The following is a 12408-nucleotide window of genomic DNA, read 5'->3' as shown; positions in this document are numbered from 1 at the left end:
GCCTATTTACTCGGCCCGTTTGGCGGAAGGATTCCGCGCGCGATCGCAGTTACTCTCAACCGTCTCCTCCCCCTTCCCGCGCTCTGGCTCCGCCTCTTTCCTGAGTCCTGGCCCGCCCCCTCCCGCGCGGCCTACGGCCCATAAAGAAGTCCCGGCCGGGCCGCTGCACTCCCCGCGCGCATCCGTGCGCCGCCCGAGGCTGGCTAAGGAGTCGGCGGCCATTTTGTTCTTCTCGTGGTTCCAGTGGGGAGAGAAGGAGGAAGCAGGGAGCGGGGCGGTTGGGGGGGGACCCGCCGCGGCTTCTGCCACCGCCGCCACCACCACCTCTGTGCTCGTGGCGTGGGAAAGGAGGTGTGAATCCCGGGCGCGAGCCGGCGGCGGCGCCGCTGCGGGAGGGTCGGTGGTGGGAAGGCGATGGCGGATATAGATAAACTCAACATCGACAGCATCATCCAACGGCTGCTGGAAGGTGAAGGGGGCCGCAGGCGGGCTGAGGGAGGCGGGCGGCTCCGGGGACTCGCGGGGGAGGGGAATTTGGGGGGCCTATTGGGCTTGCAGCGCGGAGGGCAGTGAGTCCCGCGAGTTGGCCCGCGGGGCCGGGGCCAGCAGCCGGAGGGAGGTCGCCCGGGATCCCGCACTTGGCCAAACCCGCGGAACCTCTAGACTCCGTTCATTCATTGGAAGAGGGTGCAGCCTTCCTCCTGGCCATGAAATTTTAAAAATTCGCTCCCCACCCCCACGTTTCCGGTACGTACCCCTATGCGCCCCACAAACCGGACAAATCTTTGTAGGAGAGAAGGTTGGGGGCCCCAGTCTAACCTGCAGGACGGAGTGTGCCGAACTTTCTGGTACTCGTCCTCTCGGAAAGCAATTAGTTGGGGATATGGATTCCACAGGGCTTGAGGGTTTCTTTCCTATCCTGCCCATGTTAAATTTTTTGTGAGGCTGGAGGTCGAGAGGTCCGTTTATTGTTACTTGGTGACGAACGTTTGTATCTCAAGGCGATGTTGAAACCCTTCTCCTGCCCTCCCAAATACTCTCTTTAAGTTGTCCTTGTCTTGAAAAAAGGTCTCCGCGCTCTTTTCTGAATGTGTTTCTGAACAGGAAACCAGCGATGGTGACAGTTTCGTTAGGATCTTTCCAGTGTGTCAGGCTCTGTGTTAAGCACTTTGCGTTCATCTGATAAATAGTCATAATAATAGCCAGCCCTCCTAAAGCGCTTACTATGTGTCAGGCATTTTTGGAGCACTTTTACACAGATCTCATGTAATTCTCCGAACAACTTTACGAGGTAGGTGCTATTATTTTTTCCTGTTTTTCAGAGGAAACTAAGACACACAGAAATGAAGTCACTTGATCAGAGTCACACAGTTAGAATCAGGTTTTAAACCCAGGCAGCCAGGAGCTAGAACTCACTCAGTTCACCCTATGTGTGAAGGAAGGAGGTGTCTAGTGATTAAGCAAAGGTTAAGGTGAAGCTTTAATTTTGGCTGATCTAAGACTCCTGACGTGCCTGGCAATTGACTCTTATTGATGTGGGAGACATTTGAAGTTCGGATTTTAAAGAGGACGCTGAAGTGAACCCCCCATCACCACCCCTCCCGAATTCCAGAGGCTACTAATTCTGAAGTCTAATTACAAACTTGGGAAGAATTCAAATACCTTTCTTGATTTGGGTACTGGATGATACAGATTTGGCTGAGTTTGAGTTGTTTTTTGCCTCTTACACTGTTGTAAAATGTTATTGGACTAGAAATGCTGCGAGAGATGGAGTCCATAGTGTGAACGATTGGACAGCTCTGGTATTAGAATTTGCAGATCTTCTGATTAAGTCATTGGAATGAACTCTTGAAAATATCTTTTCTTAATCTGTGGAGGGTGTTTTATAGTTTTCTCAAAAGAAAAACCCATTAAATAGCCCCCTGAAATGTTTTTCGTTTGTGGGTGAAAACCTTGTTATTCATTCAATCCCTGGCATTTATTATAAGAACTGCAGTTTTAATACTAGTTAATACAGTTCTCTAATATATATGAGGCAGCAGTGGGCCAGAGACGGATTAAAACAGTTTGCAGTAAGGAACTTAAAATTTTTTTCATTCAGAAATTGTAAATTGTGTATATTTATGCAGGGACCTATGTGGCTGATTAGGGGTGGGCTTCATTTTGTTGAGAAAGTAGGAAAAAATGGAACCTGTGGATTACAAACATTAGAATTTTAAGATTAGTTAAGTCTTGTTAAGGTCTGGGTTGCACATAACTCTTGGATTCATATACCATCTTGTTAATATTAATCTTATTCTAAGAAATTTGCTTTGATAAACTTGGATCATCTAAAATGAGATTAATCATTGTTTCTTAATAGTTTTTTAAACTTTAAATTAAAAATTAATGTAATGAAGCAGTGTGTGTTAATGCCTCAGAAATAAGCTAGCTGCTTAAAATACTTAATACGAAATACTTAATTTTTTTCTCATCAATATTAAATTGCCAGAAAACAGTTGAAAATGATCCATTGAGGATCAAGGTAGAAGATGTTAATAAGTTTTGTGATTTTTTTTTTTTTTATGCTCCACAATCTTTTTTCTCTAAGAATTTCAGTTAAGATTTAAGTATATCTGAAAGTGAGGGAGTGTAAGTTTTGTGAACTTGTTAGAATTTTTTACATGTTAGGAATTGTCTCCTCTTTTAGGGTAGAGGATTGTGCAAGCTAGTTGAGAAGTAGCTTGGTAACAATACTAAAAAGACAAAAGTGAAGTCTTAATTAAGAAAACACCATGTTGGTTTTAGATTTTAGTCACTACAGCTTTGCACTTCTTTCCTACTCTAAACTTGTAGTTTTTCCTTAAGGAGGCATCACTTCTGCAACCCACCATGGAAAGTCGGCCTTGGGGGTGATAAAACCTTAAGGTTGTTACTCCTTTGTATTACTAGTGTTCAATTATTTAAAAGATCTCACAGTAAAACTTTGGATTTAGAAAATAAACCAGCTGTTGATTTCTCTCAATTCCTACCTTGTGGGAGAAACGTGAGATTAGATGCGAATTTACTTTGTAAGCGAAGAAGTGGTGGTGATGGTGAACAGTTTTCTTGCGAAGCAGGCATTTGTAACTTAATTTTCACACCCTGATTTGCGAGAAGCATCTTGGCTTTGAAGATGGCCGTTGTCAAACTGCACGACTGTGCCAGGCTCTGCACAATTGCTTGTGTTGCTTTAGTAATTTAAATGTGACCTCTGCTTTTGCTCTCAGGAAGTGTTTACTAATTCAGTCCTTTGATTTGTAAAAGTAACCTGTGTGTTTAGCTTTTCAGTGTAACATGAATATGTTTATATTCTAATGTTGAAAAGACAGTGGTCTCTGGACCTGAAGAAAATAAAGGACAAACATAATGGCAAAAAAAAAAAAAAAAAAATCTTGAAGTGCTGACCAAGGAAAGCAAAAGTAATCTTTCCTAATGAGACCTCTGCCATTATTTTTTCTTCACATGTCAGGTAATTTTAACAATTAGAGGCTTTCCTTGGGATCAGCTATCATAGGACATTATATAAAGACAGTAATAACATGAAAGTTGTGTTACTAGTTCCCTAACTGGCAAGAATTCTGTCAGTTGTATGCTGCATCCTCTCCTGTAAGAAAAGAAAGCTCTGTTAGAGCCGTGATCTGCAGTCTGCAGCTTGCACCAGACCTAAACCACAGCATGGAAAGGATTACTCTCCTTGAGCCTGCAGTGCCCCCTTGCCTGTCAGTAGTAGCAGGAGACAGTGAAATCTAACCGGATGGTGTGTGTCATTCTGTTGTGTTTGAGGGAATATTAGCCTTGGCAGCAGGCGGCCAGGCTTTCCTTCTCCAAGCTGGGCAAATGGGTACAGTGCTGGGCCATGTGTTAGGAGCCCGTCCATGGTTGAGGTTGGCTAGATTGTTTCATGCATCTTTGAAACTGCAGTCCTACAATGACCAGTTCTGCAAAAGTATGTGCCAGTGCCAGGGAGTCTTCTTGACAAGGTGCGGATTACTGATCTTGAAGCAGGGAAATGATACACAACCTGGATCGTATATTTAATTTACAGTCGAGGGTATTAGTAGACCTTAAAGATCGAAATGTGAAGAAGATAATATTCTGATATGAATTGCTTTTTAAATGAGGAAACTGGAAAGTCTTATTCAAGAAGAGTACGGGAGGTTCAGTCCCTTTGGAGTTTACAGAATTCTGGGACAAATTAGCGAGCTTTGCTTAGCGAGCTTGATGATTATCTGAAATCTCCGTTTCTCCACTACTCTGGGATTGACTGGCATCCCTCATCTAGAGGAAAGTGTATGTCACTGATATTAAGGCTTATGAAAATGAAAACCACTCATAAACGTAGGGTCAGATGTCGACGTCTAATCAGTGGTATTTTATCAAAATAGGTAGTTAGACTATTGAGAATTAAACACTTTTCAATAAATTGGTGTCACTCAGTATGGAAAACTTGAAGTTCTTTATAGAGAGCAGTAGCAGTGTTTTGCAGCTATATCCTGATTATCTGCCTTGAGAAATGCCCAAACACCAGCAGTTAGGAAAGTCAAGATGGGAGAGAGGGTGACGGTGTGGAAATTAAGATGGTCAGAAAGTGGATGTCTTCCTGCTGGTGACTTTGCAGTGAAACCAAGTGATTGTTGATTAACATTTTTGTGGCTTACATTTTTTGTAGAAAAGAACTCAGTTGTTTGTGAGAAAGTTTTAATGTTACAATATTCACTTTTTTTGTTTTTGTTGGAGGTTTTATTTCCCTACATCTGTCAAATATTGTGAGGTTATTGATTTTGTCACTGAAATGAATGCGATGTGGCATATTCTTAAGATTACCACCTACTTTAATAGGATTATCTTATTAGGAAAATCTCTGTTGACTTATTTTTATACTGGTTGTGCCAATCTTAGGTTTTAAATCTTGATTATAATTCAGCTGAGGCTTTTTTAGTGGGTATGCTGTTGCTTTTCTGTGACCTTCTTTCAACAATTAAGGGGCAAAAAGAATACTTTTTTATTCCTCATAAATAATCCCAAAGTAGTCTTAAATTTCCTTCCATAATTCTCGTCTCTGCTATGTTGACAGTCTGTCAGAAAAGTTAATGTTGCTTTGTGAAAAAAATCTGGCATTATGCATAATCACTATTGGCATCCTTTTATTATTTCAAGTTTTTACCGTTTATTTTCAATAAAATTGCGTGCAAGTTTTTATCATGTGCTCATGTTAGTGATTTGCCAGATAAATAGATCAGATAAGTTGGAACGGAACAGTCTTTGCTGGTAACAGCCATAATGCATTTTTTCTGAATCTGCCATTTTAGCCAAATAAAGAAAAGCTTTTACTCAAAAGTGTTGACAATTTTAATATCTCGATCACTAACCTACATATGTTCACAGTGCCTACTGGTTTTATTTCTATGCAATGCCTAACAGTTGGATTTATGAGGAACATTCTACCTGGAAAATGATATTCTTATTTGTTAGAGTATTTTGGATTCCTTTGGCAGTTGTTGAAATAATTTATACGTCCTCCTTGAACTGCTACTTAGGAAGGTACCATGAGGAGACAACTTGACTGTCCCCTCCACGGTGTCCTTTTTGTGTAGGTTTCTCTCATCATGCACAGAGCACAGTGAGAGTTCTAAGCCTTGAAGTAAGTATTGACTGATGTTATTGAGCAGAGCTGTGTTGTTTGCATTTTACTTTATAGCTAATAGCCTTAAAATAGATATTCAAGCCTTTGTCTTTTTAATGGCATTGAAGATGTTATCCCTCAGATAAACTTCCAGTTTTACAGTTTTTATGGGGGGATAGTTCTGGCTATAGTGTTTATAACCATCTGCAGTTACCTAGTTTAGTTTGTCTTACTTCCTGTGTCCTCCACTAGAATGTGAGCCTCTTGAGAAGAAGAACAAGGTTTTAGTCTATCCCGTTGCCAGAATGTCCCCAGGATCCAACACAGGGTCTGGCATATAGTGGGTGGCTAGCAACTATTTTGTTCAATGTTTGAAGCATGGTAAATGAGTTTGGATAGCCTGAACAGACAGATTACATCATTTAGTTCTTTCTTAATACTTCCCATTTGTAAGGAAAGATGCCTTATGATTTTATATCCCATATCAAATTTTTTTTAGGGAGCAGTGACTGTATATTGGAGTTTCAGTAGTTTGTCCTGTAAAAACTCCTTTGGTTTAGAAGTTTAATGAAGAACATGTTAGTGAAAGAGTGATCGGGTAGAAGTACCACTTTAGACCTAGAGTCAGTCAGGGCCTGATGTCCTTAAAAACTCTGACCTTGTACCGAGTCATTGAACCTCTTCCAACCTGTAACAGAGAAGTGACAGTGTCTAACTTCATGGGATTGTTATGAGTATTAAATGGCAAAATTGAATGGTGTACAGCCTCTTAGCACAGTACATGGGAAGTGCTCAGTACGTGTTAGTAGCTACAACTAATAAATTTATTTGATGGACACTGAAAATAGTGAAGTAGAGTTTTATGCTATTGGCTAATAGGCCATTTTAAAGAAATGTCTACAGTGTTCATTCACTTGGACTGCCAAAACCCTTTTTGAAATCTTTACCTTCCGTTAGATAACTTATCTTCAACTTGAAACTTAAGAGTAATCCTAAATTTTCACAACTAGAAAAATACTCTAGTAAGACCTATAGGAAAAGGAAAATGACACTGTTGCTTTGTAATTTTAAAGCACAGACACAAATTTTGTTACTGTTTTTTGCTGATCAAAGATACATTGTCTGGAATGCATATTAATTGTAATGTCACAGATCAACAGTGCTTAGAGATTTATCCAGACTTCGTTCATGCAACATATTTTGAGCACCTGCCATATACTGACCAAGGCATGTACACCGCAGACCAAGTGGTGTGGTCATGGGGTTTACATTCTACCAGGAGGTCCAGAAGAATGGGTGGAAGCGAGCTGGCAGCTATAATACACACTATGTACTGGACAGTGACGGGTGCTGAGCATTTCAGGAAGAGTAAAGCAGGCTTGTTGAGGGGAGAGGAGATGGATAGGAGATGAGTAAGAGAGCTTTTTGAGGTGATATCTAAGCAGTCTCGAAAGATGAGCAGGTATTTGCCAGTTGGTAGAAGATGGTTTTGGCAGAGTTTCTAATTTCATAATTTTATTCCTTAAGCTAATTGTAGGGAATTTAAGAAGCTTTGGGACCATGTGTTGTTTGTAATGAGCGCTGTTCATCAAAAATCTTGATTTTTGGAAAAACCGCGTTTAATCCTCACTGCACATTAAGGGTATATTAAATCGCTTTTTACTAGTCTCTGCACTCCTACTCAGGACAAACAGAAAAACAGAAGAGAACTAAAACTACCATGAACTATGTCTCAAGGTGGTGGTGGGAAGCCTGCCAAACAGTAAAAATTTGTATTAGCATTGGTTTAATCTGATGGCATTGGTGAAATATAGCAGCATTCATACTAAAAGTATAGCCTGTGTTCCTTACAGGTGTCCGTCAGTGCATACTCTCCTGAGGCTTAGAGTGCGCTCTTCACTTATAAGTGTGGGGCTCTGCTGGAAAAGATTCAGGTTGAAAGCAGAAGCGTCCAGGAGTCCCCGAGCCAAAAATAAAGTTTCTGGTTGCGTGGTCGGCCCCAGCTCCTGACTGACTTGTGGTAAAGTCACTGATGTTTGGGGTTTTCTGGCCAGGGAAGCAGGGCTCCCACTGTCTTTCAACCAGGAGTGTTTCTTACGTTCTTTCCTATGTGTGTCTAGAGAGAAAAAATTGCTGTGGTTCTGGGGGAAAGACTTTTGTTTTATAGACTGCTCAGTCGCTGTTGTATTATTATATGTGTCTGTTTCGCATCTTCTGTCAAAGGTTATCCTTACTATGCTTTGCCTTTGATTGCTTCTTGTTTCTTAATATTCTGATCAGAATGAGACGGCAGTCATTTAGTTCAGTTTACATATTTTGGGGTCCAAAGAGGTGATTTGCCCAAAGCTATGAAACCAATACAGCAACGTGGGGCTTCAGGCACCCAGTCCAGCGTGCTCTCAACATTTTCTCTTCGTTGTGCCTTTCAGGAGTTTGCCTCTTCCCTTGTGTCACCCTTTCTTGTTTATTATCTTTCATTGAAAAAAATAATACCCCTCTACACAGCATTCCATTTCTGCTCAAAACTTGTTTCTTCAGAGAATTCAGGGTTTCAGTGGCTATTCAGATTGAAGGATGGCTTTGCCTAAGACAGTATTTCTCAAACTTGGACACAGTCCCTTTTAATGGAAGAAAATTCTTAACAGACATCAGGGGTTTTTTACTTATAATTTTAATTACTCTGTAATTTTACTAACATATTTACAGAACAAAGCTAGGTAAAAACCAGTTAAACCTATTGCTCTTGTTCAGCTATTAGGCTAAGTGATTTTGTCATTTAAATACAAACAAGGCCTCCACAACTGATAAAATTTAAATTGACAACATTGATTTAATCTGTATCATGGTTTTGCTAAAACGAAATCGCTTTATATTAGGTTTAAAGGTGGAAAGATGTAGCCTTACATTCTATATTTTGTCTGGTCCTGTGTTTTTGCTTCAATTCTAATTCAGAGAATTCCTGCTTTCATAAATCTTTTACACAAAACACGTGTTAAGACTTAGATTTCAAATTGATGATAATCAGTCCCGGTATTTAACCACTGTGCCAGCAAGCAGGCCAGTTCATAACTATAAAATTAGGTTGAATTTTGCAATTCAGTGCTATATTTGTTATGTATTTAATGAATGTCTAATCTGTTATAACTGGAATCAAAACAGAATTTTATTTCCTACTGCTTCCTACCTGCTGATGAATGCCTTGTTAGAAACCCAGAGGATATGTTGTACTTCACTTTGATAGTAGAACTCAGTGCTCTGATGCAGGCACTTGTGAGTATAGGACGCCTGGTGCTGTGCCATGATGTCTGTCTCCCTTTTCTTGATTTTAATCTGTTCAGATTTCTAGGAAACCTCTTTCTCACAGCACGCGCTGACTTCCTTTGCCCTGTACAGGCATGATTGTATTCACAAGTGCAGGCCCAGAAATTGTACAGCAAAATACACACAACAAGTGTACAATGTGTTTTAATGAAATGAAAACAACACTTAAGTTTTTTCATAGGATAAATCTGGGACCCTTGTGAAAAACCCTGATTGGGGGGGGTGGATTCTGAGCATTTCCAGTCTCACATTTTAAAACAAGGAATTCTTAGGACCAACTCAGTAACATGACAATCTCTGCAGTCTCCTGCTGTACAGATACAAATTCATTGTAACGCTGGAGAAGAAAAGACAAGACAGGGAGGCAAAAAGAGCTGGCCTGGTTGACAGGTTGTAGGTGAACAAGGCTGATTGTTTGGCTTGGATGCAGAAACGAGGCTTGGAGCTGTGCCCACGGGGAGTCTGATTTCAGCAAGCATTGAAAGGAAGACGTTTCTGGCAGTGTTCGTGCACAGGGGGGGCCGACCCCTGGTTCAGGATAGTGTAAAGAAATCTTAACTTGGTGTAGAAAATGCAACTAAATAATCTCTGAAATCTGTCTAAGATTTTGAGATTCTAATTTGGTATTAAAATCATGGTTTTTTTTAAGTGTCATGAAAATAAAGCCCAGCCAGAAAGCTAGTTAAACTAAATTTTTGCCTCCTTTTTATTTAAAACTTGTATCTTTTCAGATATTTTTAGTTTTTATGTTAAATCTTACTTTGACTTCACCTGACTAAATTGGGGTTTTTCTCTCCTACAGTGAGAGGGTCCAAGCCTGGTAAGAATGTCCAGCTACAGGAGAATGAAATCAGAGGACTGTGCTTAAAGTCCCGAGAGATCTTTCTCAGTCAGCCTATCCTACTAGAACTTGAAGCACCACTCAAAATATGTGGTAAGTTTTGGCACACTCGTTATCTTTGGTTAGGTGATTGACTGAGTCATGGATATGTAGATGACCTTATATTAGTCAGCCATTTACTATGTATGAATAACCTGAAAGTACCTAAAATTGAGTTAAATAATTGTGGCTTTAGAATAGTGCCTTCTAATGAACTTAGTTTACTTAGATGTGCTTCAGATTTTGTAAAAATTATTTCACTAAAGGAATATAAACATTGCAGAAGGAAAGAAGGAAAGGGAACAGAATGGAGAGCTAAGAAAAGGTCTGAACTATATGAATATATAGGAATTACATTTAAGCTTAAAGAAACACTGGTTATACCTAAAAATAGACCTTCCTTGAGGCCGTTTTGTAGTTCTTCTGTGTCTACATGATGGATGCAGATAATCTGTATAAAAACTAAGTAGAAACGCTATATTTATTCTAGCATATTTGACTACGTTGATAAAGCTTGTATGCATATTTTTAAAGTAAAACGCTCTTTGGTGTTATCTGGCAAGGAGAAATTGAAAGCCAGATGCATGAGTGTGTGTAATGTGTGCACCTTTGATCACAGGGGGCCAGGGCTCACTAGAAGTGCAGCAGTCCTGCCAACACAGTACCGGAGACTGGGCTGTCGGAGATCTAATCTTTATCAGCCGACCTGGAAGGAAAACCATGCCACTTGGCAGGAGTTAATAGTCCTTTCCACAAAATAAGTTCTTAATTAGTTGAGTTTTGTGTGAGATTCTGGATATACACATACATTTAAAACTTTTATTAAGGTCAATTGAACTAAATATGATACAAGATTGGAGGCTAGTTATGTCAGTGGTTTGAACTGTAAGTATGAAGACACCATGTAACAGAATTCTTCCTTCTAGGTGATATCCACGGGCAGTACTATGATTTGCTTCGACTTTTTGAGTACGGTGGTTTCCCGCCAGAAAGCAATTACCTGTTTCTTGGGGACTATGTGGACAGGGGAAAGCAGTCGTTGGAGACTATTTGCCTCTTACTGGCTTACAAAATCAAATATCCCGAGAATTTCTTTCTTCTCAGAGGAAACCATGAATGTGCCAGCATCAATAGAATTTATGGGTTTTATGATGAATGTAAGTACTTTCTACGTCTAAGGAAGAGTTATTTAAATTGAGATACTCAGTCATAAACTGAACATATTTCTGTTAAGAGTTTAGATGCAGTGTTATAATCTCCTTATAATTTCATTAACTTGTTTTTACCCTAGTTTTTTCTTTTTTGGGGTAAAAAATAACACTGTCACTGCAGTATAATAATGCCCTGGATTCTTTTATGATGTGATGGTTAGATTAGGAGGTATTTGTTGCTCTCAGTGGCCATTTCTTTAAGATAATTGTTGTGATGAATATTCACGGATAACTTAATTCTTAGTACCAGAGAATCTGTCCAAATAGATAGCTTTGTTTTCAACAACTTTATTGAGATAAAATTTCATTTTATGAAATTCGTTTATTTTAAATGTATAATTAAGTGATTTTTAGTTAATGTATAGAGTTGTACAGCCATCACCATAGCCCTATGCAAGCACCAGTCTACTTTCTGTCTCTGTAGGTTTGCCTTTTCTAGACATTTCATATGAATGGAAACTTGCAGTATACAAATAACTGTTTTTTTGAAATTTGTAATGTAGTTTTTTTCCATTCTGATATATCTGCATCCAGGAAACATGACAGTTACTATCTAAAATTATGCTGAAAGGAGAAAGCAAAATTTTTTTTAACCTAATTAAAAATATTTGTAAAATTCATACATTTTATGACCCATTTTAGCTTATTTAGTTGAAGGTGCACTTTGAGTTGATAATTGACAAAAACAAGATTCTTTAAACCTTGAAAATAATGAGTTTTGGTGGAGAATTTTTTTGTTGATGCTACTGTTTGAATAACTATAAATTTTTTTTTAATATTTTTTTAAATCCTTACCTCCACCTTCCTTTTGAATTCACAGTTTGTGCCATGAGAGGAGTGCTTAAGGAATTTGAATTACTAGTGCTTGCTAATATAATTATAATGAGTCCAGTAAAGCGTTGTCACTGTTGACCCTTCCCTAGACTATAATCATAACTTATAGCCCAATCTGTAGGAGTTGGTGTTTTTCCATCTCAGTTTCACATAGATGTGTTCGGCTAGCTTATTTGTTAGAAGTTCACTGCTAGAAAAGTTACATTAGTAGACTCAGCCCTGATACTCCCAGCCTCTCCCATGACTATGTTTGCTTGGTCTGTGGCCCTGAGACTTAGCTGATAAAGATGAGGTGGGAGGGATTACCAAGGAGAGGAAAAATCCTGTAGGTTCTGAACTGACTGGGACAACTGAGGGGAGCAAGAAAGATATTTGATATTGACACTGAGTCTACCAGAAAAGTACTAGTAAGGTAGTTACTACTCTTTAGGTAATGAAATGAGAGGCAGGGAGTTTTAGAACATTGTATTTTGGATATTTGTTACAGATACTACTTTTTAGAACAGGTTAAGAAGGGG

At 39.4% G+C, this 12408-nt stretch overlaps 1 protein-coding gene across 2 annotated transcripts in view; it reads left to right on the top strand.

Annotated features, from left to right (window-relative positions):
* Nucleotides 1–215: 215 nt before the first annotated feature.
* Nucleotides 216–12408, top strand: part of PPP1CC (protein phosphatase 1 catalytic subunit gamma) — a 29671-nt gene continuing 17478 nt past the window's right edge. Inside the window, exons 1-3 of one of the 2 annotated variants that reach the window (XM_074356780.1) lie at nucleotides 216–469; nucleotides 9768–9899; nucleotides 10772–11002. In XM_074356780.1, the coding sequence (XP_074212881.1) occupies nucleotides 415–469; nucleotides 9768–9899; nucleotides 10772–11002 (418 nt within the window). In that variant the 5' untranslated portion in view covers nucleotides 216–414. The remainder of the gene's footprint in view (nucleotides 470–9767; nucleotides 9900–10771; nucleotides 11003–12408) is intronic. The other variant, XM_074356781.1, reaches the window with a different exon arrangement.

The sequence above is a fragment of the Camelus bactrianus genome, chromosome 32 (assembly GCF_048773025.1).
Source record: "Camelus bactrianus isolate YW-2024 breed Bactrian camel chromosome 32, ASM4877302v1, whole genome shotgun sequence".
NCBI lineage: Eukaryota > Metazoa > Chordata > Mammalia > Artiodactyla > Camelidae > Camelus > Camelus bactrianus.
Note: the sequence above shows the minus strand (reverse complement) of the source record. Positions and strands in the feature narration are given on the sequence as shown.